The sequence below is a fragment of the Megalobrama amblycephala genome, linkage group LG17 (genome assembly GCF_018812025.1).
Source record: "Megalobrama amblycephala isolate DHTTF-2021 linkage group LG17, ASM1881202v1, whole genome shotgun sequence".
Classification (NCBI taxonomy): Eukaryota; Metazoa; Chordata; class Actinopteri; order Cypriniformes; family Xenocyprididae; genus Megalobrama; species Megalobrama amblycephala.
Window position 1 is genome coordinate 28501971 of NC_063060.1, and position 26132 is coordinate 28528102.

The 26132-nt window shown below is 36.9% G+C and overlaps 2 protein-coding genes across 7 annotated transcripts; one reads left to right on the top strand and one right to left on the bottom strand.

Moving 5' to 3' along the window:
- Window positions 1-2494: 2494 nt before the first annotated feature.
- Window positions 2495-18058, bottom strand: cnn3b (calponin 3, acidic b). The gene is made up of 7 exons (XM_048162718.1): window positions 17729-18058; window positions 6934-7055; window positions 5911-5977; window positions 5637-5774; window positions 5403-5519; window positions 5147-5293; window positions 2495-3523 (listed from the first exon to the last, which is right to left on the bottom strand). The coding sequence occupies exons 1-7, from the start codon at window positions 17783-17785 to the stop codon at window positions 3176-3178; spliced, it is 996 nt and encodes a 331-aa protein (XP_048018675.1). The 5' UTR covers window positions 17786-18058; the 3' UTR covers window positions 2495-3175.
- On the top strand, window positions 17018-25182 carry si:dkey-10f21.4 (Transmembrane protein 56-B-like). Of its 6 annotated transcripts, none has more exons than XM_048162716.1 (7): window positions 17018-17149; window positions 18582-18744; window positions 21296-21462; window positions 21550-21639; window positions 21787-21845; window positions 23529-23775; window positions 23854-25182. In XM_048162716.1, the coding sequence occupies exons 3-7, from the start codon at window positions 21308-21310 to the stop codon at window positions 24170-24172; spliced, it is 870 nt and encodes a 289-aa protein (XP_048018673.1). In that variant the 5' UTR covers window positions 17018-17149; window positions 18582-18744; window positions 21296-21307; the 3' UTR covers window positions 24173-25182. The 6 variants fall into 6 exon arrangements, with proteins under 6 accessions (XP_048018673.1, XP_048018674.1, XP_048018671.1 ...); XM_048162712.1 differs by lacking the exons at window positions 17018-17149; window positions 18582-18744 and adding an exon at window positions 20338-21198 and having other exon boundaries at window positions 23529-23623; window positions 23702-23775; XM_048162717.1 differs by lacking the exon at window positions 18582-18744 and having other exon boundaries at window positions 17022-17149.
- The last annotated feature ends 950 nt before the right edge of the window (window positions 25183-26132 follow it).

A 26132-nucleotide genomic window follows, 5' to 3' on the forward strand; every position in this document is an offset into this window, starting at 1 on the left:
AAATAAAAATATTTAAAAAATCCTAACAACCCCAAATGGTTTGAATGGTAGTATAATGTACATTGACAAAAACTCACACATACACAAAAAATATATTTTTTTTATATTAAATACTTTGAAACTGTGACAACTATGAGCAAGCAATTTGTTGGTGGATTTCCACAAAAAGTGTAAAGCAACACTTTCAAAACATCACTTTGTTTATTTGAGCATTTTGCCCAGTCCTCAACCAATGGTGCTGGGTTTAGGGTGGAGCTATCTTATTGTCTTACGATTGGAGGATAATGGGAGTGTTTAGGAAACCTGTTTAAAAACAACCATTTATTGACACTAGAATCACAGAGACTCTAATCGAATTAAAAAAATAAAATAAAAATAAAAAAACACAGAGATGTTGTATCTAAGGGTAAAAGACAAGGACACGCTCTTGGCATCAAATCCAATGTACTATTCCCACAGCTAACATCTGACCGGAAGAGCCAAAGGTCATAATATGAAATATTATAGTTTTAAGCAAACATACTTTAAAGAAACAGTGCAAGCTGTCCTGCACTTACAGAAATCCAATCCTTAATTCAGAAACTGAAACCTTCAACTTTTAGTCATATCTGTCTAAAGTATAAACTAACACAATGAGCAGAGAGAGGACAGAGAAAGAGGAGTGACAAACATTTTCCAGCCTCGGCCCCTCAGCAGCTGCGGTGTCCAGCTGAACGCTGTGAGGAACTCTCTTTGAGCCACGAGTGGAAAGTATTCATCAAAAAAAAAAAACCAATCCAACCTCATTTACTTGTAGCCATGCCTACTGTGATGTAAAGCATTCACATACTGTGCGTAAAGCCTGAATGAGAAGACTCCTCAAAAGGGCTGGAGATTGCAGAGCGGTTGGCAAATGTACAGTCCAGCTTTTGTAACCGAAGAGGAACAGCTCATGCCACAGGCATTAAAATATTTCAAGTTTAAAGTTACTTCAGTGTTTTCACAGACCGATCTTGAGGTTTGTGGAGCAAGATGATAGTGTTTTCTTTGAGACTAACATATTCGGGAATACATGAGCTGAGCTCATAGGTTTTTTCCTTTAGAACATTTATCTGCCTCATGTTTCATAGCACAAAAAACAACATTAATGTAAAAGTCCCCTAATGTAAGTTAAAGAAATGACTGTCCTCTGCTAAATGCTTTTCCATACAATACAAAAACGATCAGGTTCTGTTGATGTCTTCAGCAGATGCCTGCAGGAACGTCTTACAATTTTTTCTGAATTTCTTTCTTAATGTTCATTTGAAATCTCAGCACAGCTTGTTTGTTGACATTTCACTAAGAACATATTAAATTGAGTCACTTGGATACCATATGAACTCTCATGACAAATTGTTAAAAAGAAGAATGACTTGTATTGGATTTTTCCTATTACAGTCATGGTTATGTTTAGGTTTGTTATCTTATGACTTTTTCAGTCCATTTTCACCATATTGTATGAATTATGACCTCTCAGGTTTGTCTATTTATATATTTATTAGATGCATCTACTTTTTAAGAGGCCTTTGCTTAGTCTGCTTTCTTTTAAGTGCTTTTTACCAAGATCTATCATTGCTAAAAAGTTCTTATACACTCAAAACGTCAGGATGCATCCATGTGATCAGTCATCAACAAAGCAAAGTACCCTTGGCACTTGCTTTAATATCACTTAAAAGGATAGTTTACATACTAATAAAAATTGTGTCATAATGCATTTACCCTCAAGCTGTTCCAAAACCATCTTTCTTTCTTTTGTGAAACACAAAAGATATTTTGAATAATGTTGAGAAACAAAAAGTTTTGGGATGACATCCTTTATATTCAAGAGAAAATACACATGGAACAACATGAGGGTGAGTAAATGACAATTTTCATTTTTGGACAGAACCATTGCTTTAAGGACAGGTACATTTCTGTAGAAATTCCCACCAAAACACACTTACTAACTCCGTTATACTCCAGCTCTTCCCAAAGCAGGTAGAAGCTTTCAGGCTGCTTATACAGAGTCACATTTGATACAGAGGGAATGTTGCTAGGGGAAACCTGTGCTGTTCTGTCAGACTGTCTAATTGAGTGCTGCATTATCAGAGCCAAATTCCAAAGGCACACAAAGCAGGGATTATTCCCCGTCAGGGTGTTTGCGGGAAGAGGTGGGGGTTTGGTGCTTTTCTCACGAACCCTTTATGCCGGCCAGTCCTTGTGCTCCAAGCCTCACTACTGCTCTGAGATCAGAGATTCTTACTCTACAGCTCTCGGTGACACAAGGCAGCATTCACACCCGCTTGTCCAAACGCAAGGGCTCATCATTTCCAGAATGATTCAGCAAAGATATTAAGATTCCATGGTTGAGTTCATCACAAAATGACATCTAAAATTTTTTTACATCCATCAATCATAAAAATAAAGACAGAAACATGTGACAAAACCTATTGAGAAACCCAAAATGTTTTCTCATTTAACCAGAATGACAACATACTTGACTGGAAAATTAAAAACTTTATTCATTTAAAAAAACAGAAGAGCCATTCAACAGGACTGGGGTCTCTAAGATGATTGGAAAGTGGGGAAGGGTAAAAGAACATATGGTTTGGTCTAAACATATGCAAGGGCCTATGGCACAATTTAGCAATGTGTTGTTTGGTCAAATAAAGGCAAAAAGTAAAAAATATACTTAAAAAAAAAAAAAAAAAAAAAAATTAAAAAGCCACAATGCTTAAATTGGCCTGGAAACAGTTTCATCTTTCTGGATATTTTTTATTTTTTTTGTACTGCAGTCAGTCTGGAAACTTGATGAAATCTGCATAGAATAAATGCTAGAAATGACAACGCTAAACCAAATGATGCTCAAAATAAGTTTAAATCTAGGGATACGGATTGTGGTTAGTATGTCATGAATGACATTTGACGAACACTTTCACTTCTCCTCTAACCCATCTCAACTTTTTAAAAGGGCCAAACTTTAAAACTATAGTCTATTGCCTACCTACCTAATAAAAATACTGTATGATCAATAGAGGAATGATGATATAAAAAAAACACTCCTCTAAACATCCGTTTTTTTGTCATATATAAAAAAGGCCAGCGAAGGGAAAAAAAAACCTCGCTCTGTTGATGAAAGAATTCCAAAAATATTCATCAGTGCTGTACGCCTATACATTTAATAGTCAATCCCATGGTCATAGTGGGCTCTGTATTCATTGTGGTAGTCTGCCTGGTACTCATCCTGATATTCCCCTTGGTATTCAGCCTGGTAGTCGCTGTCGCTGATCTCGGAGCCATTGGTGCCGGTGCCCTGGCTGCCATTGCTGTGGATGGTGGGCTCAGTGGGGGAGGCGCAGTATTTGGGATCGTACACCTGCCTGCCCAGCCCATACACGCTCATGCCCTTCTGAGAGGCCACCTTGTTGGTGCCCATTTGCAGAGAGATCGTGGAGTTGTCCAGAGGCTGGATAGCCACTTTCTGGTCGAAAATATCCCTCCTGGTGCCGGGGGCTGACATGCCAGCCTGAGAGAGAAGAAAGGGCGAATAAAGTGAAAACTAAAGTCTGACATGGACAACTAACTCCTATGTCTCAAAATTGACAATTCTTTTTTTTATATAATAATTATAAATATAAAAGTGTGTATTATAAAATAATGTATCCATGCACTTTATGTTTTTTTAATTTAAGTGTAATCTTTAATCAAAATAACTTCCCCCTCCCCCTGGTTGTGACATCTCTTCTCTAATGATGTGCTTTTCGGCATGAGGGCGGGACAACCCATCACCCACATGAGATCAACAAACAGCAAACCACAACCATCCAAACAATTCCCAATGGACAAAATTTTTTCTTGTTCAAAAAGCAGTTTCACTTGGATATACTTCACAATAAGGAAGAAATTAGGGACGCACGATATATCGGCCACCATATTGGTATTGGCCAATATATATTAATTTTTAATGTTACCATTATCTAGCCTGACTTCGTCATACTCATATTCTAGGCAGAATGTGAGTCTGATAATGCTCCATTGCACTTGAATTATGGGGCGTGTCTTAACCGAACCAGTAAAAAAAAAAACTCTGCACTCAATTGGATAGACCTACAACCAATCAGAGCAACGCCGTAAGTGACGTATGTTGAACTTGTACTTAAACTTTTGCCGAATCCCGTTGGAAGGACGGCAAACACATCTTTCCCTATCGACAAATGCCTTGATTGCGGTTCTTTGTTCGTCTTTTAAAATTAATGCGCTGTTGATTTCTTTTATTACAGACGTGATAGCGGAATCTAAACATCTTACTTCTCCAGCTGCAGTCATCGTTGGTGAAAACCAACCCTGCGTCTCAATCAGCTCCCTAGTTCCCTAGGTTGTGAATCAGTATAACATGAAAGTGAATGCGGCTGATTCCCTGATCAGTGCCCTGACTACTGAACTAGGGAGCTGATTGAGACACACGGCAATTCAACCCAAGCGCTCTTTGATGACGTGGGTGGTTACATAACCGCAGATAGCCTGTCCATCATCGATTAAAGCCCGCCCTGGCAATTTGATTGGCTCGGCCTTCTGGGAGCCGAGCATAATTACTCCACAATGGATCAAGTCCAGACCAAACTTCCCGTCCAAAAAATGTTGTGGGCGGGGTTCGGGCTGGCACCCAGGCTAACCATTATCGACCCGATGAGAAAATTTGGCTGAGAGATAGATAGATAGATAGATAGAGATAGATATATATATATATATATATATATATTCAACTGAAGCTAAAGTTGATCATCTTACCAACTAATCAAGTCTTTATGTTCACTAGAAACAAGTATGTGAGTCTTGTGATCACTTTACGATATGATCACTTCATATGATACATACAGATTTAATTTAGGCTTTTATTTACATGTAAACGATGATCGACACATTCATAGAGCACATAACATATGGTAAACACAGAAGCTCAAAAGTGTGTGTCATGCATAACCAATGAGGTTTTGGTTTTGATTATCTGAACTTTCAACAGAAGCACAGAAACCTCTCAAGTTTCATTGCAAATACCTACATTTTCAAAGGTTGGTCTTGTTTCAAAGATGAATAAATGACAGAATTTTCCATTTTTGGGAGAACTATCCCTTTAGGGACTCACACTCACCTGGCTTGCTCCTTTATTAGTTCCCATCTGCAGGCTGATCGTGGTTTGGTCAAAAGGCTTGTCCGCTTGAGTCTTTGGGTCATACAGATGTCTCCTGGTGCCATAAGCGGTCATTCCAGCCTGACTAGCGCATTTATTTGTCCCCATCTAGACATTGAGAAAATAAGGGATATATATACAAAGCATGATTAAGGGGGAAAAAAGTTTTAAAAAGGTTTCCCAAAGCCACAACAAATATAACCAACTGAAGTCACACCTGCAGTCCAATCACACATTGACCAGCCTTCATTTTCTCATCATCAAAGTTGCGGGTCTGCTTGTCTGCATACTTTACACCAATGTCGACTTTTGTGTCCATACCTTTGGTTTTTGCCTTTAAATGAAAGAATGAAAATGGCATTATACCAGCAACTCCGAATCCAAACTGTTGTCAGAGAGAATAAAACCTTCTTTCATCATCTCAATCAAAGATGTTTTGCACAAAACTCACCATGCTGGCCAGGGCAAGAAGTGTGGTCTGAACTTGAGTCATGTTCCCATTCTCGAACAGATCATTGGCTTCAAAGATGTCGTTAGGCTTCAGGCCATAAGCAAGGATGGCTTTGATGAAGTTGCCCAGGTTCTCAAGCTTCAGTGAAAAGAATAAGAAAAGTGACTTTGCTATCACATTTTTACATTAATAATAAAACCGAATGGAAACCAGAAGAAAAATATATATAATAACACTGAAACAACACTGCTATACATAAACAGTTTTCCCTCACCTTGTGCCAATTAAGTTTGGAGTGGTTGATTTTCTTAATGGATCCTGGCTGAAGTTTATTAATAAGCCTAAGAGAAAGACAAATATTACATCTTCTAGGAGACATTCAATTTACATTGTCAGATTTTTCTTCATCAAGGTCAGTGACTTTTTTTTTTTAAAGAAAAGTAATACTTTTCAGCAAGGACATATTACAATGATCAAACAGTAAAAAAAACGTATGTTAGAAAAAAAGATTTCCATTTCAAATAAATGCTAATCTTTGGAACTTTCTATTTATCAAAGAATCCTGAAAGAAATGTATCACGGTTTCCACAAAAATATTAAGCAGCCTAACTGTTTAACACTTTTTTTTTTTTTTATTCATTTTGGTACCATTTTCACAAGTAAGGTGTAAAGTACATTTATGACACTCTTTAATACAAAAAGACAAACTGACTGCACTTGTAACACAGCTGTCTTTCTTTCAAATCGGCATATTAGAATGATTTCTGAAGGATCATGTGACACTGAAGACTGGAGTAATGCTGCTGAAAATTCAGCTTTGACAACAGGAATAAATAACATTTTAAAATATATTAAAATAGAAAATTTACCTTTTAAATTATAATAATATTCCACAATATTACAGTTTTAAACTGTATTTTTGATCAAATAAATGCTGCCTTTGTGAGCATAAGAAACTTTATGACAGAACGTTTCTTCATTAAAATAAGGAATGTTCTGGAAAGTTTTCTTTGGGGCAGCATCAAACAAAACAAGGTGTGGATGCCAGACTAGGTGGTTATCATATGAACACATTGTTTGAGCTTGGCACAACTTTTTGTTTTTCTGTCTCAAGCCTGAATATTATAACCACCTCATAATTTGGTTTGTTTGTAGGGTTACAATAAACAAGGTTACAGGTGGGCTGAGAGTTATTGTTTAGAGGCAAACAAACAGACAGCCATCTGTGCTCCAATGTTTTGAGTTCCTAATCAAACTGAAATGTGCATGATGGTTTCCATCATACTCATAGACTCACTCGCACAGTATGACACCATCCTTCAATCCCATCTGGAAGTTTTCTCCGATTGGCATGCCTGTTACATCCTCAATCCAATACCTCAGCTCCTCCTCCTTCTGCAGGTCATACTTCTGAGCGATCTACAGGGATCAGAGAGAGAGAGAGAGAGAGAGTCTCTTGAGAAAACTCTTGCTTCCTAAAACAGTTTCTCCATATGTAATCCAAGGCCTGCCATACAAAGAGACATTCATTCCAACTGATATGGTGCCAATATAAGGTAAGGTAAGGTAGCAACAGACACTTTCCATAGCGAACCTAAATAACTGGAACTGAGAACACGTGCATGAAACTCGCATGGAAACTTTTGCACAGTTTCAATTCATGAATTCATAAACTTCCAAAAACAAAGGGTTTGAGCGTGCAGGTGCCATCATGTTTTAAGGTTAGTTTTGGAAAACTGTCTCGCCTTCATCTCTGAATGGTTTGTGCAGGACTGGAGCCAAGTGCAGTAAGATGGACAGGAAATTACAGAGTGTTGTCCCATCTGTGAACTCTGGCTTTAGGAGCAGCTCCAGACGCCTGTCAGACCACATTACTGCTATTCAGCAAACAAAGAAATATTGAAAGGGCTTATCTTGCCTACAAAAAAAAAAAACAATATAGACTTTAAAATAGGTTAGCTTGTTAACTGTCAGTAGGTGCGTTTACATGAGCATTGTATGATTACAATCGGTTTAAAAGTCCAATCCGAATGAAAATGCTCCAAGTAAACAGCTCAATTGTAATAAAAAATGATTGAAATTTAAATTGGCTTGAGAGGGATGGGATAAACCTTTTCTAATCTGTTTGATAGGACATGTAAACACTTCAATGGATTGAAAACCAAAACTGGATAGTCTTGCACATGTACAATGATGTAGAAATGGCGTAATGAGGTATGACGCACGGAACAAGCTATTGTTGTTGAATATATTAAATCACTGTCATGTCAATCTAAAATCTCTATTAGTGTGCGACAACAGTGAGAAACTCAGTATATTCGTGCAGTGTATCCATGTCAAACGATTAAATCCAATTTGAAGAGCTTTATCATCACTATTTAGTACTCATGTAAATGCTATGTTCGGATTCATCAATCGGAATGATGATTTCAAGACCAACCTCAAGTCTGTATTCCAAAGCATTTATGAATGACAAACTTTTAAAGGTGCCCTCGAACGTTTTTTTTTTTTTTTTTTTTTTTTTTTTTTTTTTACAAGATGTAATATAAGTCTAAGGTGTCCCCTGAATGTGTCTGAAGTTGCAGCTCAAATACCCCATTGATTTTTTTTTTAAATAATTTTTTTAACTGCCTATTTTGGGGCATAATTAGAAATGCACCATTTCAGGGCTGCTGGGTGAGGCTCCTGGTCTCATTTGTATGCTTACTTTAGCTGTTTATGATCATCAGCATAAACAGCTATGCCCCCGACTCTATCATTGCATAAACAAAGTTCAAACAGCTAATATAACAAATCAAAATGGATCTTTACAAAGTGTTCGTCATGCAACATGTCTAATCGCGCAAGTATGGTATTTATTTGGATGTTTACATTTGATTCTGAATGAATTTGAGGCTGTGCTCCGTGGCTAACGGCTAATGCTACACTGTTGGAGAGATTTATAAAGAATGAAGTTGTGTTTATGAATTATACAGACTGCAAGTGTTTAAAAATGACAATAGCGACGGCTCTTGTCTCCATGAATACAGTAATAAACGATGGTAACTTTAACCACATTTAACAGTACATTAGCAACATGCTAACAAAACATTTAGAAAGACAACTTACAAATATCACTAAAAATATCATGTTATCATGGATCATGTCAGTTATTATCGCTCCATCTGCCATTTTTCGCTATTGTTCTTGCTTGCTTACATAGTCTGATGATTCAGCTGTGCACATCCAGACGTTAATACTGGCTGCCCTTGTGTAATGCCTTTCATAATGTTGGGAACATGGGCTGGCATATGCAAATATTGGGGGCGTACATATAAATGATCCCAACTGTTACGTAACAGTCGGTGTTATGTTGAGATTCGCCTGTTCTTCGGAGGTCTTTTAAACAAATGAGACTTATATAAGAAGGAGGAAACAATGGAGTTTGAGACTCACTGCATGTCATTTCCATGTACTGAACTCTTGTTATTTAACTATGCAGAGGTAAATTCAATTTTCAATTCGATGGCACCTTTAAGTTCAGATCTATGCTCAAAAAAGGGGGTGACAGTTAACAGGTTAAATTATGCACAAGTTTGTATCATATTTAAATCAAGTAACTTCATGTTTGAGAGAGGTAGTCCTTTCTTTCATTGTCACTTCAAGGTTCTTTAATTGCCTTCAACTGGTCTGGTCTTGAAAATCAATTCTAAATGAGTTGTAAAACATATTCCATCAATCAAACAAGTGCGGTTCGGTTCCTAACTTCAACTGAATGAGGTTCCAAAGAGGTGACAAGTTAAAACATGTCTGCTTTTATGAAGAATTCTTCTGTCCCCTTTAAGAAATGTATAGCAATTGAGAAACCTTCCTTTTCCTTTGTATAGCAATTTAAGGCCTTAACATTAATATATAAAGACACTTTCTAAAGGCATAAAACTTTGTTCCTTTTAGAGTTTCTTCATTATGAGAGGACAAATAGAGCATAATATTGACCACCCCTTGGTTCAAGAAGTATTTTTCCCCATTAATTTTCTCCACAGGCATTTTAAACAACTTTTCAATAAACAGTTCAAAGCCATGAACCAAACCAATCAACTACAAGATGAACCACAACACAAACTTAACGCAAAAAGAACATTTAAAAAGAGGATAAAAACAAATAATAGACATTACTGCAGAACTCTAACTTAATCGTTTTAAATAAATAATTATACAATAATTGATAAAATAATAAATAAATTAATAGTTAAATATTTTAGATTTCCAATGTAGTTCTTGACTGGGGTTTCAGCAATTAAACCCAATTTTAAGAAATATTGAAAATCAACCTTACATGCATTTAACAAAACCTCAAAGCTCATGGCAGGTCTGTCCATTCATTCTCACTCAAAATCATTACCTCTTAAAAGAAAATGAAAGGGATTTTCACTTTGGGAACAAAACTGTTGCGCTCTATATCCTGTTGAGATCTCTTTTAGGACCTGTTTACACCTGGTATTAAAATGCATTTTGGTTGATCAGATCACAGGTGGATGACACTAAATATAGGTGTAAACAGGGTCTAAAACATTTTGAGCTTGTCCACTTTCTACCCCTTCCAGAGGCAGTTGAAAACACATTTGACCAGATCGTTTTCATAGAGTAGACGCTCATGTGGTCGAATGTGTTCGAACAGCCACAAAAGACAGTCTACTCAGCTCCTACTGACCTAACGCATAAACATTATGTGAAGCACACTAGCCAGGTGGAATTTAATCTTTGTCGGCTGGAGACCAAAGTTTGGTTTGAAGATGAAAAACGTACCAAGCACAATGTTCTCTTACCATTCCTGATTTCTAACCTGCACTCAGAGCGTTAGGCGTCGTCTTGCGGCTATCAGAGCAGAAACAAAAGCTGATGCTCTCTGTATGTTTTTCTGTTGTCTCCGGGCTCATTCATATGTAAATAGTGTAAGCTTATTTTGTCCATTAGATTGAAAGATCTGAAAAAGCCCATATATTTACTCAGACTCTCTCAAAGAAATCAGGACAGAAGTGGTTGAACGTGGACAAAAAGAGAGATTAAAATACCAGGTGTAAACGGGTATGTGTCTCCCTTGTCTACTGGTGATCCGAACAACCACAACACATCTTAATACTAGGTGTAAACTGCCTTACTTCAGCTGTCTGTCAGCAATAGGACAACAGGAAATGGGTCTGTGATGAAAACAATGGCAAGTCAAACAGAGGACCTTCCATGAGTCACCATGAGTACAGCAGCCATAACACCTTAATGTCTCCTGTTGGTGTGAATGAATGACAGACGGATGACAAGCAGAACTTGAATTGAGACCATTTATACTCCATTATTAAAGTGTTATTGTAAAGTCTCCTTAAACAAGAAAAAAAAAAAAAAAAAAAAAAGATAATCATCACTTAGTTATCACAAAATGCCCGAGGTGTTTGTCAAGGTTAACAATGTGGACATCCTTCAACACTAAAACAAACACAATGTATACTGAAAAAAAAAAAAAAAAAAACTCAGAGCAGGATGAAGCTGAAAAACCTTGTTTCCCCCAACCTCAATTCACAACACACCTACGCCTGAGAGAGCTGACAGACATCCTGTGCATATTATGGGTGTAATGATACCCTCATGTCACGATTCGATACATATCACGATACTGAACTCACGATATGATATTATTGCGATACTCCAAGACATATGGTGAAAGGATAACAAAAAAAAAAAATAAATAATAATAATAATTTACTGTTGATTAAAATGCTAAATTTCGTATTATATTGGGAGTGGAAATGAATAGGCTTGGACTTGGTGCTGGTAACCCAATGCACAGGACACCAGAATAAAAGTATTCATGATTCTACCGCAGAAACGTTTATTTTAGATGAATATATTTGCACTCTGTCACTGACTAGATATATTTAAAATAATGTAGGCCACTTTTTACTGGTAACAGAAGACATTTGGCATTATCAGGACCCACAAATATTATTATACATTATATTCAACATTTATATAGTAGTTTAATGTAGTACTGACAGTAGTACTAAAACTCTGTAAACTTAAATTTTTTCCTCACAAAGTAATTTTCAGTTTGGGTGAACTACATGTTGCTTTTCACAGCAGCCCCAAACACTTTTTTTTTTTTTCCTTTTCTTTTTTTTTTTTTTTTTTTTCCAATCCATCTACAATAAAGCGATTTCCAATTATCCTCTGTGTGAATTATTTGCTACTTCATTTAATTTATTATAATTTCTGATTGTTGCATTAAAAGCAATTTATGATGGTGTAAAAATAGCAAACCAAGTTACTTTTACATATAAAAATTAGAAATGCACAATATAGATACCATATTGGTTATTGGCCGATATTAACGTATTTAATTCTAGTCAATATTGGATAGCCTAATTATTCATGCTCATTTCCCCTATTTTTACATTTAGATTACTTTTGCTTCATCTAACATTCACTTACTGTTTTAAAACACTAATAATTTAACATCACTGTTGTAATGTAATCTTTACAAAATTCTTTTGTAATGAGATCTTTCATCTGAATGCATATTTATCTGACATTGCACTGTACATTTTAATTGTGATGACTATGTTCACTTGGTGTATTCTTTGAAACCACTGGTTTTTAGCATTTAATTTCTCATTGGCCAGATGATTAATGCATGTGCATCCAGTAAAAATATCTTAACTCATAAAGCCTGGAACACACCAAGCCAACGGTCGGCCGTCTGACAGTTTTTGTTCATCGACTGACTAAGTTTTCTCAGTGTGTTCCACACAGTCGGCTGAAGCTGGTCCTAGTTGGGGTTCCAGCTGATTCAACATGTTGAATCGGTGTCGGAGCTCGTCGGTCAGTCGGGCCATCTAATCATTCTGACTGGCTGTTCAATTAGAGAAATTACTACTAAAGCAACAGTAAGCAAGCATTCAAGGCCTTGCAGGGAGCAGTCGCTGGGGGGGGCACCAACTGATCTTTCTGCCCAACTTGAAAAAGTCCCAATGATAGAAAGAGCCAGCAATAAATGGAGGCCCAAAAGAGGGTTCAAATAACACACGCAGCAGCTAAAGGCAGCAACTAGATCTCCCTCTGAATCCTTTTCATATCATCTCAGGGTGTTTTCTACCTCTCTGCAACTAGGACATCAGTAGCGTCTTCACATCCAGCTGTCCACTTGCCATTTTCCACACAATAGAGCTTGTGTTCCTAGTGTGTACTATAGCATTTAATGGAAAAAAACATGTAGGAGAGCATTGATACACGTCTCCAGACAGAGCTCCTCAACTCAGAGCAGAGAGTGAACTTCCTGAAGACATAAAACAGGGAGAACATCTGTATTTGGCCCTGTGAGAACAACATGTTCAGAGTTCTGCTGGCCTCATGGACAAAACCCATCATGTGGGGGGCAAAAACTGAGTATAATAAAAAAGAAACACTTGCAGGAAGTACTTGAGGAATTCAGTAAGAGATACACAGAGGGAAAGGATCCTGCGGTTATAGATTTGCTGGAGGGAAGAGCTTTAACAAAGATCTAATGCTGTGAGAGACCTTGGTGAACAGCACAGCTGTTTCTGCTGATCAATTATTCACTGTTGCTCTGGAAATGTCTAGCAAACTAAATAATGTGGGCAGCAAGGTCTGTGATGTATATACAGACTACAAGATGTGTTTGCATAACAATTGGTTTATATGACCATTAGTCCACTACATATTAAAAACCTGTTCCAACTCTAGAGAGAACGGTCTACTACGCATTTACATATGAGCCACACATTTTGTATAATGACTCTAAACTATCATTTTTGGCCCAGGGCAATTTCCTACAGTAACAGTCAAGAGTCAGTAAGTTAGATTTTTTTTGTAAAAAGAAATTATTACTTTTAATAAGTTAAATTAAAGATGCATTAAATTAAATGAGACGTTAAAGACATTTATAATTTTTACAAAAGACTTCTATTTCAAATATAAGCCTGCTCTTTTGAACTTTCTATTCCTCAAAAATATTAAGCAGCACAACTGATTTCAACACTGACAAATGTTTGTTGAGCAGCAAATCAGCATATTCTGCATATATTCTGAAGGATCATGTGACACTGAAGACTGGAGTAATGATGCTGAAAATTCAGCTTTGCCATCACAAGAATTAATTATATTTCAAAATATATTTAAACAGAAAACAATTGTTATAATATTTCACAATATTAATGTTTTTACTCCATTTGATGAAATAAATGCTGGCTTGGTGAGCATAAAGACCCCAATACACTCACGGCAAAGTTCTTTTTCATTTTTCGCTTAAAAATAAATTCAAAATACATGACCAGCAGCATAATGTGAGAGCGGCGTTTAGATTACTATTTAAATACTGTGCACTTTCCTTTCAACAACAAAAACACACAACAAAAAAAAGATAGCGGTGAGAAAACAGCAGTTAAGAAAGCATCCAATCATCTCTGCAATTCAGCACTCCAGTCAAATCATGTCATGTTTATATACCACTTCATGCAATGTAGACTTAAAAGCAAGCAGCTTTACAATACTGAGCATGGAAGTGTCAGTGTCTTTCAATTACAATTACAACTACTATAAAGCGTCTCTCCAGTGTATTCATGTTTTTACTCGCAGATGTCTGACCTCGATAGACTGAACGGAAGAAATGAACCGGAGAAGATTACCAGGTCAAAGAAGAAAGAGCCTGCCTATTACATAATCGCCATGAATCAATGGTAGCTCGAAGGTGTTTATACCAGCTGGAGCAAATTTTTCTGGAAAGTTCACTTCAGCAAGCTGTTTTGAACTCCCAAAACAAACTTTGTTTGGCCTGATTTTGTCATAAATGGCGTCACACCAGTTGTACTTCAATTTTGCTTGAAAGTATATCGGTGCCTTTTCAAAAACCGACCCCAAACTTTTATACGGCAGTGTAATTGTGCTAATCTAATGTATCGTATCATTCCACAGTCTCTTCTCACATTCTCAAATTGATTCATTATATATTGTACACATTTAGAAATAATTTCAAGTAACCAATATACTATATTTGAGTTGTAGACAAACACCCAGTTCAAAGGCTATGTTCAGACTGCAGGCAAATCAGATCTTTCAGGCAGACCATCCACACTACTGATCACATAAGATTTGTGTCTCGAGACATAACCAACCTATTTGCATGGGTTGCTTAATCTGCATGGTTTGTGTAACGACGTAGGCGAGGCATACCCACATACATGACGAGGCTTTCAAAATGGATGCAGGAGAAATGGAAGTGCATCATCTCACTCTCCAAATAGAGTGTTACAGGTATGACTTAAATTTGTAAGCCAAAACATGGAAACGAGTTAGCATTTTAGCACCGCTGGTTCCATCGTCCTGAAGTCAATGGGTTTTTTGAATGGGTTTTTGGTTAAACAGATGAAATAAGGTTTTTGGTTAACAAGGTCAAGGGAACCAGTGTGATCACGGTGACGCTAATTGCCAGTTGGTCTACAAAGTGACGTCATACCTGCAAAACTCTATAAGCGTCTTGAGTCGCCGTGCAGAACTCCTAAAGAAACTGGTATATATTGTGATGTTCCGTGCTGTAGTCATGGTCGACTTCGCTGTGCAGCGAGGGGTGCGGTGTTTCCATTACCAGTTTTGACGTTATCGTTGTGCGTCACTGTCATGTTAAAGGGTTAGTTGACCCAAAAATGAAAATTCTGTCATTTATTACTTACCCTCATGCCGTTCCACACCCGTAAGACCTTCGTTAATCTTCAGAACACAAATTAAGATATTTTTGTTGAAAACCGATGGCTCAGTGAGGCCTGCATAGGGAGCAATGACATTTCCTCTCTCAAGATCCATAAAGGTACTAAAAACATATTTAAATCAGTTCATGGGAGTACAGTGGTTCAATATTAATATTATAAAGCGACGAGAATATTTTTGGTGTGCCAAAAAATAAATAAATAAATAAAAATAACGACTTATATAGTGATGACCGATTTCAAAACACTGCTTCAGGAAGCATCGGAGCATAATGAATCAGCGTGTCGAATCAGCGGTTCACCAGGCCTCAAGGAGCCATCGGATTTCAACAAATCTTAATTTGTGTTCCGAAGATTAATGAAGGTCTTACGAGTGTGGAACGGCATGAGGGGAAGTAATAAATGACAGAATTTTCATTTTTGGGTGAACTAACCCTTTAAGAGTGACACAAAAGACAATTCGAAATTCTATTTGAGTGGCCAGAGCATCCAGACTGAGAGGCATCTGTAAAAATCTGTTTGGAAACGCATTTCAAACCACCTCCAGATTTGAAAAAAAGATTTCATGTTTTGTTTCGTTTTTTTGCTGTCCAGACTTTTAAAAACCCATCTGGATAAAATCTGGATTTGCTAAAAATCTGATTTTTGCTGGCAGTCTGAACATAGCCAAAAGATTCCCTATCAGTAATGGAGTTTCCTACAGTAAGATCTCTTCAGATATTTGCATGGCATCCCAATGAAGTGTTAATGAAAGTCAGCTGGGGCAAGTGTCCTCACACCTCTGCAGACGGCACAGGATTCAAGAAAGCATCACCCCATTGTGGTTTACATTGTTTGCCCACCCTCCCACTCATTCTGACAAAACAAACGCTAACATGTATGCTTAATGAGATGCATGGTGTGATTGGAATACTGTTGAATAGAACTAGAATGACCATCCAGACATTAGAGGGGTGCATTTTCTGTGAGATCTTCAAATGTGATAAGCAATTAAGACAATGAGGAAGATTGTAGCCTAATGGTTAAAGGTCTTAGCTGCTAACAAAAAGGCTGCAGGTTCAAACCCAGGTGTGTGAATGTAGAATTGATCGATTAAGCAAGAAAGTCAATCCCAGGTGGACCAGATGGACAGTAATTTTCATAGGTCATCTTGCAAGCAAGTAAAATGCTATATTTATGTGCAGTTTAATGCAAACTGCGGAATCCAGAAACATGAAGAAATAATAAAAAAACAACAGTCGCTGGGCAACTTCGCAGAAAAGCCACAGTGTGATTTACTGTGAAAGGTAACAACCTTTCCTGGAAAAAAACAAAACAAACAACAACAACAAAAAAAAAACGTTTGTGTGTACAACTCAAATAGGCTATTTAACAATTAAATATTTACAAAGTAAAATGAAGGCATACTGCTAAATATCAGGTAATTGAAAACGAAAGCAAACTACGTTTTAAAAAAAAATCACAGATGCTGCACGCGCATCACCTCGACCTCATCTCGAAGTTTCCATAACCAATTTACACACAAACCAGCAAACATGACATCGCTAATCTCACTAAACCTTTATTATACACACACTGTCGCTTATCTGGACCGATAATGTCAGTTAATTGGTTTTGTGTTTTTGAGTTGTGCATGCTACAGAAAGCGGTGGCCTCGTTTCTTTCTCTCAAACTGGAGCTCCACCCAGGCCAGAACTCAACAAAAGACCCCATGACCCACCAACACATCAGGCTGCAGGCAAGCTTTACCAACCAGAATAAAACACGGTAAACATCATTTGCACTGATAAAATGTCAAGTTTTGCGTCTTGCAAATGACAAACAGCATCTCAACATGGCGAGTGAAGCAAAACACGTTGCCTGCGTAAAAAAAAAAAAAAAAAAAAAAAAAAAAAGTTTCATTCATTGAAAGTAGGTTGGTGCAACATGAAACACGGATTATGTTTTTTACTTTCTACGTACAAAAATGTGAGGATTCGTGTTTTATAAATAAACAAACTAGTAGTAAAACAAAGATTGCAACGACCATAAAATCAGAGTCTCAGAACTAACAAATCAAAGGAACCAGGTGAAAAGGAAACACAATGACCTTCTCTCAAAACCTAGAGACTGCGCCTTTGGCCATCCAAAGCACGTTTAGAACTGTATTACGTTATATACGACATTAAATTCTGAACATGTCTGTGAAAAGCTGTCTAGGTAGGCAGTTTTGATTTGAGACAGCTAAGTTACACTTTCACGCATAGTCTATAAACATTTGCAATGCAAAGAAAGATTAAAAACCATCGATCAGCTGACGCTAAAATAACATTACACTGTAAAAAAAAACAATCATTCAAACCTTACCTTACTTCTCACTTCAGCTGATAAACCATATGCAGGGCCCTTGTTGAACTGAGTCATTGTCTTTTATTTCACGTCGATTTACACCAAAGAAACGATCAGAAATCTCTCGATTTCTTACTTGGTCCTCCTTGTTCGAAAAAAGATCCTTTGCATAAACTTAAAAAGCAACAAATACGTGAGTTTAGGCTAGTCAAAAATGACTGCCGATTTGCCCCAGCTGAGCGGATGCACTAAACTCTCTCTGTTCAGCAAAGTAATTAAAGAAGAGCAGAAGGTCTGCTGAGCGCGAGCGAATTTACTAAATCTACTACGGTGAAGGCTTGGGTAATGAATATTAATCAGTTTGCGTGACGTAACACAGTGTATCTTCCTGATTGGCTGAAATGCAAAATTAGTTTATGGCGCTAGTGAAATGGCTACAGTGGAAGTTTAGCTTATGAATATTAATTAGTTTAATTAGTTTGAGTCCTGGACGCTATCAGTGGGCTGCGTTTCTCCAAAGCACCGTGAGCAAAGGTGGTCATGGAGTACATTGGTGGCAATGGTTTTACGATCTACTTAAGCTAACGATGCTCTATTAATATTCATAACGTAAGCCTTCGCCCTAGTATGTTTTATTACTATTATTATTATTTATTGCTTCAAAATTTGAAATATTAAAACATAATTACATAAATACAAATCATGTAGCGCAAATAATACATAAAGAAAATAGAGAAACGTAGCCTATTAAAAATACATTTGAGACAGACTTTATTGTGAATTTGTTTCTACAAATTGCATATTTAGGCTGTTTAATACATACTAAAAATATCCGGGCGAGGCCTTAGTTTTTTTTTTTTTTTTTTTAAAGGGACGTCCTATGTGTGGAGTTCAGCCCCATCTCACCATGTGTTTCCTGAGCCTCTGTTATCAGGAGACACTGTTGTCCAGGAAACAACAGTAAAGACTTTTACTGTTGAAAGAATTCATCCCAGATATTAAGAGATTTCTCTCACCTTTTGAATTCCTCCTTGGTAATTTTTGGGTTCAGTATTCAGTGCCACGTCAGTTAATGCTATAATTACTTTTATCATCATCTGACATGTCTATCACTTCTGAAGATGAAAGATTGCCATGTCATAGACATACAAAATGATTTATAATCAAAATGGAAAGTACCATCACCATCATGCATCTAGACATGCAATTAATTAAGGACAAGCCAAAACTTGCATTCTAATGAATAATGGGCTTGTGTTTAGCCTATCTCTATAGTGATGAAACAAAGAAACTGTCGGAAAACAAGGTGTGTTTGCCATTGTAAGTGATTGTTCCCAGACTTTGTTCAAGACAGGAAAAACACAAGACCCACCACTGAGGGTAACCCTGAGTAAAACTTTAACATTAATATTGGCATTTGGGTTAGTATCACATTTAAATCAGTCAAGGCCATTTCTGCCATGTAAGACAAAAAAATGCTTTGGTGAATCATAATTCTGACATAAAAAGTCAAAATTATGACATAAAAAGTGGAAACTATTAGATAAAATGTCATAATTGATAAAACTCTAGTTTCTTTTCCATTAAAATACCTTATCATGCATATTTGCAGTCTTCCAGTAAATCAACAGGTTACACGAAACCCTGAATATTTCACTCAAGAAGACGTGAAAAGGGATGTTTAGTCAGCAACAGAATTTCCTCCTGTTCATGTGTCCCAGTAAACATGTCTCGAGTAGATTTATTTAATTCAGCATCTACAGCAGGGTTTGCTTTCCGCTATCCTGTTATGTAACTCAGACCTTATAAAGTGAAAAATAAATAGGCTATTCTATTAAAATACACATTTAGGCACAACATCCCTTTAATTTTCCATGAGCAGAACTCTTCTGGGGCGAACGGTTCATCAAACAGGAATGCCTTGTTGCTCCATCCCTGAGGCACAACATGCAGATGGACTCAACAAAAACAACAACAACAACTGTGCTTTAGAGGGGGATGGGACGTTATTACCTGAAGCTGCAGGGCAAGACTAACCGCTCAGCCCTAAACTTGCTCCATTATAGCTCTAAATACAAGAAGGCTCTGCGGTGTTACAGTTGGAGTGATTTTAAATGGATTAGTGTTTATCAAGTCTGATAGTTTAGGCTGAAGTTCAGGGTGAGGATTCAGGAAATTGAGGACGACAGGGCTGCCCTTGCTAAATATACAACATTCATTCAGCAATAGTGTCCTTGTTCGAACAGTACTACCAAACACATTTGCCTGAAGCTCGTTTGCTATCATGGAGAGAAAAAAAGTTGGATGTCTCACTCCATCTAGTGGTTCCTCTATGCAACGACATTCATTTAGGATACAAAGATATAAAATTACGCTGGACAACTGCATACCAGAGAAAGCACTTTCTGAGTGAATATGGAGAATGGAGAGACAGAGAAAGGCTGTTGGATTCGCATTCACAATCTCTCCACCAATTTCCCTTGTGAATGCCTGAGGTGAACACCTGAGCTTTACAGATCACCTAAACGTGTCCAGCTGTGTTCATGGCCAGTTCAACTTGGGTCTTTCATAACGACAAGGGTAAGTCTGACCCTAGCACTACATTGACTTTATTTAATTCTTTTTTCATAGTCATAGTTTCCATAGTTTTCATCACCCAAATGCAGTACTGCTGCAAGAGAAAACGAATTGCAAAAGAAAGTGAATGACTAAGCCGAAGTTTCCGACACAGAAAATGGTTAAAAATAGCATGTACTGCGTTTTTCCTGATTATTTGACTCTTTTTTGTTTTACTCCTGTTCAGTGCACTTGCACACACACAAATATTCTCTGCATTTCCCTTCCTCTTTAGCTTGTTTCCTTATTTATCAAATAAACCTAGCATTGTTTATTATGAATACATGAATATGTTCTTCTTTTGTAAGTTGAAAAATGCTTAAATGTAGCCTACGTGTGAGAGAATCAGAATTCAAATCTGACAAGGTCATGCCGGCTTGACTTCCTGGCTACTATCAGTTACCAAAAGCACTGAAGCCTGATGCATTTTCAAGGGTACGAGGGCAAAGCAGGGGAGTGGTCGTGTCCCAATGGACCAGAACAATGCCACATTGATCACACGCATTGATTTCCTGCGGTTTCATTTCGATCGCTGTCCATACTGCAGACATGTATAGCCGGAGTAACATGTGCACGCTCCCCTCAGCCAGGATAGAAGTTAATGCAGCACAAACCCAACACACAATCAGCTGTTTCTTACGGGACGCCGAGATCTCTGGGAGGCATTTCAGACTGCACAAAAGCCACGCGTGGCTCTATAAATCACGGATGGAGCAATCTGAGACGCGTTGGAGTCGGCTGACCTCTGGATGGCTGTGCGGCTGTGTCAGCACATATGCAAATGCTTCTGTATACAGTGGGATTTGGCAGTAGAGAGGTACTGCGGCAGCTCAGGTGATGACTGGGGCTTTTATGATCGGAACCGGTCTGGAGTAAGAAACATTTTGTGATTATTATGTGTTGGGCTGGGGGTTTTGTCAATGGAAGGGTTATTGCTGAACGTTCGCCGCTGTCTCTCTCTTTCTCTAGGGCTCAGCAGGCATGGAGCCTCTCAGCCTGCAGGTGCTGGTGGTTGTAACAGGGAGCTTCCTGGGCTTCCAGTGGCTGTTCCACAGAGGTAGCCCATGGGTGTCTCAGCAACTCTGCAAAGGCTTCTTTAGGCTCAGCCCTACACACAGGACGGAGTGGAACTCCAGGTGTCAGATATTATCCTCTGTTTTAATTATGCACATTATATTGAGTTTGACTAAAGTTGGAGTATATCTTTTTTTTTCTTCTCAAAGGGCCGTCTCAACAGTGCACGCCTTGGTTGTGGGACTTTTCTGTCTCTACATATATATCTTTGATGAATCCATCCAGAAAGACCCAGTCTGGTGAGGATTTAAAGATGCAGTCCATTACAAATGTGGTGGCACAACTCCAAACAGTACAGTCTGAACTTGAACTGGAACTTCAACTCTCACAAATAAAAGTGTGAAATAAAGTATTTCTTATCTAACCTCTATAATTTGGGATTACAGGGGAGACGCCACACTGGTGAAACTAAACGTGGCCATTACCTCAGGTTACCTCATCTCAGGTGAGTGAAGGGTTAATGATGTGATGCTACATCTATTAATTTATGCAAAAATAAGTTGAAAATGCAGTTCACACACTAAATATGTGTCTTCTATGATAATAAGCATTGTTTAATTTCAGAATTTGAATTCATGTTTTGGAATAAACTTTTATTATTTATTTTTTTGAACATTGAATATTGATATTATTTAACAAAAAATGCTTCATTGCTTTTTAATATTTGAATATAAATATTTAAATATTTTAAATTTTTTAATTTATTTTTTAAAAATACATTCATGATATATATAATATTTATTATTGAATACACCTCTTCTATAATCACTCAAATAAAATTTAAGTCTTCTTTTAAGATTTATGCAATTAAATTAATAGTAATAAATTCCATCAAATTGAATTGAATAATCCTTTTACAATTTAACTGAATAATTGACCAATCCTTAATCAATAATTCAATTAAATTGAGTAAGGATTATTCAATTCAATTTGAAGGAATTTTACTATTAATTAAATTGTGTAAATCTTAAAAAAAGGATATTTTTTTTGAGTGATGAGCACATTTTTAATTTCTGAATCAATATAATTTCGATAGTTTTGAGGGCGTTGCTGTCCAAAAATTGTCCTGATATAATAAAGAAAAAGTGACAAGAAACCTGTATTTAACACTTTTATTATTTCTTAGGAAAAAAATATTTTAACAAATGTTTCACTTCTTTAATTATTATTATTTTTTCACTTAAAGGATTAGTCCACTTTTAAATACACTTTTCCTGAAAAATTTACTCACCCCCTTATGTCATCCAAGATGTTCATGTCTTTCTTTCGTCAGTCGAAAAGAAATGAAGGCTTTTGAGGAAAACATTCCAGGATTATTCTCCTTACAGTGGATTTCAGTGGCTACCAACAGATTGAAGGTCAAAATTACAGTTTCAGTGCAGCTTCAATGGCTTTAAACGATACCAGATGAGTAATAAGGGTCTTATCTAGCGAATCGATCGGTCATTTTCGAAAAAAATACAACCGTTTATGCTTTATAAACAAAATATCGCCTTGAACGTACTTTCCGCTTCTGCATTCTTCATAACGCTTACGCTGAATGTTCTACGCCTTCCCTATTCTACTTACGGAACGAACGCGGCGCCAGTTTAGTTTTTTTCCGTAACTTGAATAGGGAAGGTGTAGGACATTCAGCGTAAGTGTTATGAAGAATGCGGAAGCGGAAAGTACGTTCAAGGCGATTATTTTGTTTATAAAGCATAAAGGGTTGCATTTTTTTCGAAAATGACCGATCGATTCCCTAGATAAGACCCTTATTACTCATCTGGTATCGTTTAAAGCCCTTGAAGCTGCACTGAAACTGTAATTTTGACCTTCAACCTGTTGGTAGCCATTGAAATCCACTGTAAGGAGAATAATCCTGGAATGTTTTCCTCAAAAACCTTCATTTCTTTTCTTCTGACGAAAGAAAGACATGAACATCTTGGATGACATGGGGGTGAGTAAATTTATCAGGAAAAGTGTATTTAAAAGTGGACTAATCCTTTAATTCATTTGTAAAAAAATATATATATTTTTGGAAGTAATTACTAGGATTACATTAATGTATTCAAGGTGTAAGGAAAATATGTTTCTACTTTTTACTTGATAGTTACACTCACAAAGAACATGCTCTGTTCCTCTTCAGATCTCCTGCTCATGTTTACTTCATGGGAGTCAATTGGAGAGAAATACTTTGTCATACATCATTTTGCTGCTCTCTACGCATACTACTATGTGCTGGTAAGTTGGTCTGGTCTGGTGTCTATTACTTCCTCAAGATTTCCAAGGTCATTTTGTGCTTGTTTCCTTCTTCTGCAGAGTCAAGGGATATTGCCTTACTTTGCTAATTTCCGTCTGCTCTCAGAATTCTCCACCCCCTTTGTCAACCAGCGGTAAGTAATGTGTAAAAATAGATGTAAAACCATGAAATGGACCTAATTTTCTAATTGCATCATTTTAATGTCTTCCAGTTGGTTTTTTCACATGTTGGGCTACCACAAACTTTCCAAACCGAGTTTGGTTAATGGTGTCGCCATGGCATTTACATTCTTCTTGGTGAGGATCGCAGTCATTCCGGGCTACTACAGCCATATGTACTCGGTCTTCGGCACGGATGACTTCTACAAATTACCTCTGGGAGGCCGCAGTGCCTGGGTTATTTCCAGCGTGTCTTTAGATATTATGAACATCATGTGGATGCGCAGAATTATCCGTGGATGTCTCAAAGTCCTTCACTCAGCCTGGTTGAGAAAAGCAGGAACTGAGATGGAAACTAGAAAGACAGACTGACATGGAGATACAAATACAAATTGAACACATCAGCACACAAACTGTCCATCTTGGATCATGTCCAACCGGAGTGCAAATGTCATATATGTTTGTATTACTCCTGCTGCTGTAATGCCGTGGCTTCAGTTTTGAGTTTTAAACTGACAAATCAAGAGCTTAGAAAGTCAGTCAATGTATTAGTGACTTAATTGATGTCATCTTCAAATATGGGCTCAACTGGAGGAATTAATTCACAAATGCTCTTTTAGTTTAAAAAGAAAAATCAGGTGATTAAGAGGCATGGGACTGATCACATGTACAATCAGGACAGTTGTGGTTGCACTATTTATTATAAAGCTGCTATTAAGATCAACCAACTTGCCTTTATGAATGCAATCAACAAAGAAACAGCACATCTGAACTTCCACGAAGATACACAGTGTATGCCTGTAGACCACAATAAACAACTTTTTGACTACAGGATGGATAGGGTTGGGTATACAGAGAAATATAATGGCCATTATAAATGTAGTGGAAATGGGTTAAATGAATAGGTGAAAGTTCCTGCTATTGCAGCTCAGCAGTGCAGGATATTGTACTCAAGAAACCATGCATGTCTGCATATAATTAATATAATTATTGCATATATGGAGAATACTGTGTATGGAGAGTATTATATGTCTGGAATGGAAAACATATCAGGTGACACAATGTTATATAATATATGTTTCTGAAAATCTATAACTTGATGCAGCCATGTATAAGCTTTTTGCTTGTAGTATGTGGTTTGTGGGTTGGATTTGGAATAATGACAATTATAAAATGTAATGTAAGCTTCAATAAGATAAGGCTTTTGAGGTTACTTCACTGTTATGTAGGCCTATGCAGTTAAAAAAACACAGTATGATTCTTAAAAAAGGTGTATGAGCTATTCCAACTGGAATGAATACCGTGATGTCAAGTGACTGGACGTGTGTTTCTGTGGTGTGATAATGTTTTAATTTAAATAAACTTCTCTGTTTTACACTTTATACAATGTATGAGGTCACACAAATACATTTGGCCAATTTTGTTATTTTGGTTATTACAAAAAAAGGATAATTCACTTGGAAACATGCAGTTTTTTGTTTTGTTTTGCGAACAAAATCTGTGTTCATGAGCAAATCTAAGCAAAAATATGCAAATCATTCTAGTTCACTTGCATGCATTGGGACTGACTTGTTCAACTAAGTCCCTGTCTTTTAAAACTCTAGCAAATAGCAACTTGTTTCCGTCATAAATCGGATTCACTCATAAATCGAAAAATCAGTCACGGACATAATGATGTAACCTCCAGAAATACTAACTGAATAAATATTTTAGTGATAGGATAAAAAATTCCAAAATCCACAACTTACCACTTGAAAAACAAGAACTAAAAAAAACAAAATGCTTTTTTAAAATGCTGTCCCCAGGAAACAATTGATGAAAATGATTAGGTTAAGCATATTCAATGAATAACATAATATAATTAAAATTATTAATTATTATAATTTTTTTAATTAATCACTTAAATAAAATAATGAAAATACAAACTCCAATACTCTAGGGGGTAGTGTGCACTGGATGTCAAACTCCAATACTCTAGGGGGCAGTGTGCACTGGATGTCTATATGTGTGCCACACACTAAGCGTGATGCAATGCATAGATGTATAGACAGCCACTGGTATAGATACCTCATTAGCCACAGTTTCAATGGGCCGTAAGTCGTCCGCCATATTGGAGCAGTCCGTGAACATTCGAGAGTGAGTTGACTGAGCGTGTATGAATACAATATCTATGAAATTACAGATTTCAGCATATGATTTTGCTAAACTAACACAATACAACAAGATGAGGGCGTTAGCTGACATTAAAAAAGTTACCATAGTAAAAGTAAAAACATTAAAATTACCATAGTAAAACGTGTAATATTGAGTTAATACATATAAAAACACAAAC

Bases quoted from the DNA above. Each gene is read 5' to 3' on its own strand.
- cnn3b (XM_048162718.1), bottom strand. From the start codon at position 17,785: ATGACTCAGTTCAACAAGGGCCCTGCATATGGTTTATCAGCTGAAGTG. The intron at 7,056-17,728 runs GTAAGGTTTGAA...TGATCCCTGTAG, and splicing joins CAGCTGAAGTGAGAAGTAAG to ATCGCTCAGAAGTATGACCT. The intron at 5,978-6,933 runs GTGAGTCTATGA...TCTTTCTCTTAG, and splicing joins GATGGTGTCATACTGTGCGA to GCTTATTAATAAACTTCAGC.
- si:dkey-10f21.4 (XM_048162711.1), top strand. From the start codon at position 21,076: ATGGCTGTGCGGCTGTGTCAGCACATATGCAAATGCTTCTGTATACAG. The intron at 21,199-21,295 runs GTAAGAAACATT...CTCTTTCTCTAG, and splicing joins ATGATCGGAACCGGTCTGGA to GGCTCAGCAGGCATGGAGCC. The intron at 23,776-23,853 runs GTAAGTAATGTG...AATGTCTTCCAG, and splicing joins ACCCCCTTTGTCAACCAGCG to TTGGTTTTTTCACATGTTGG.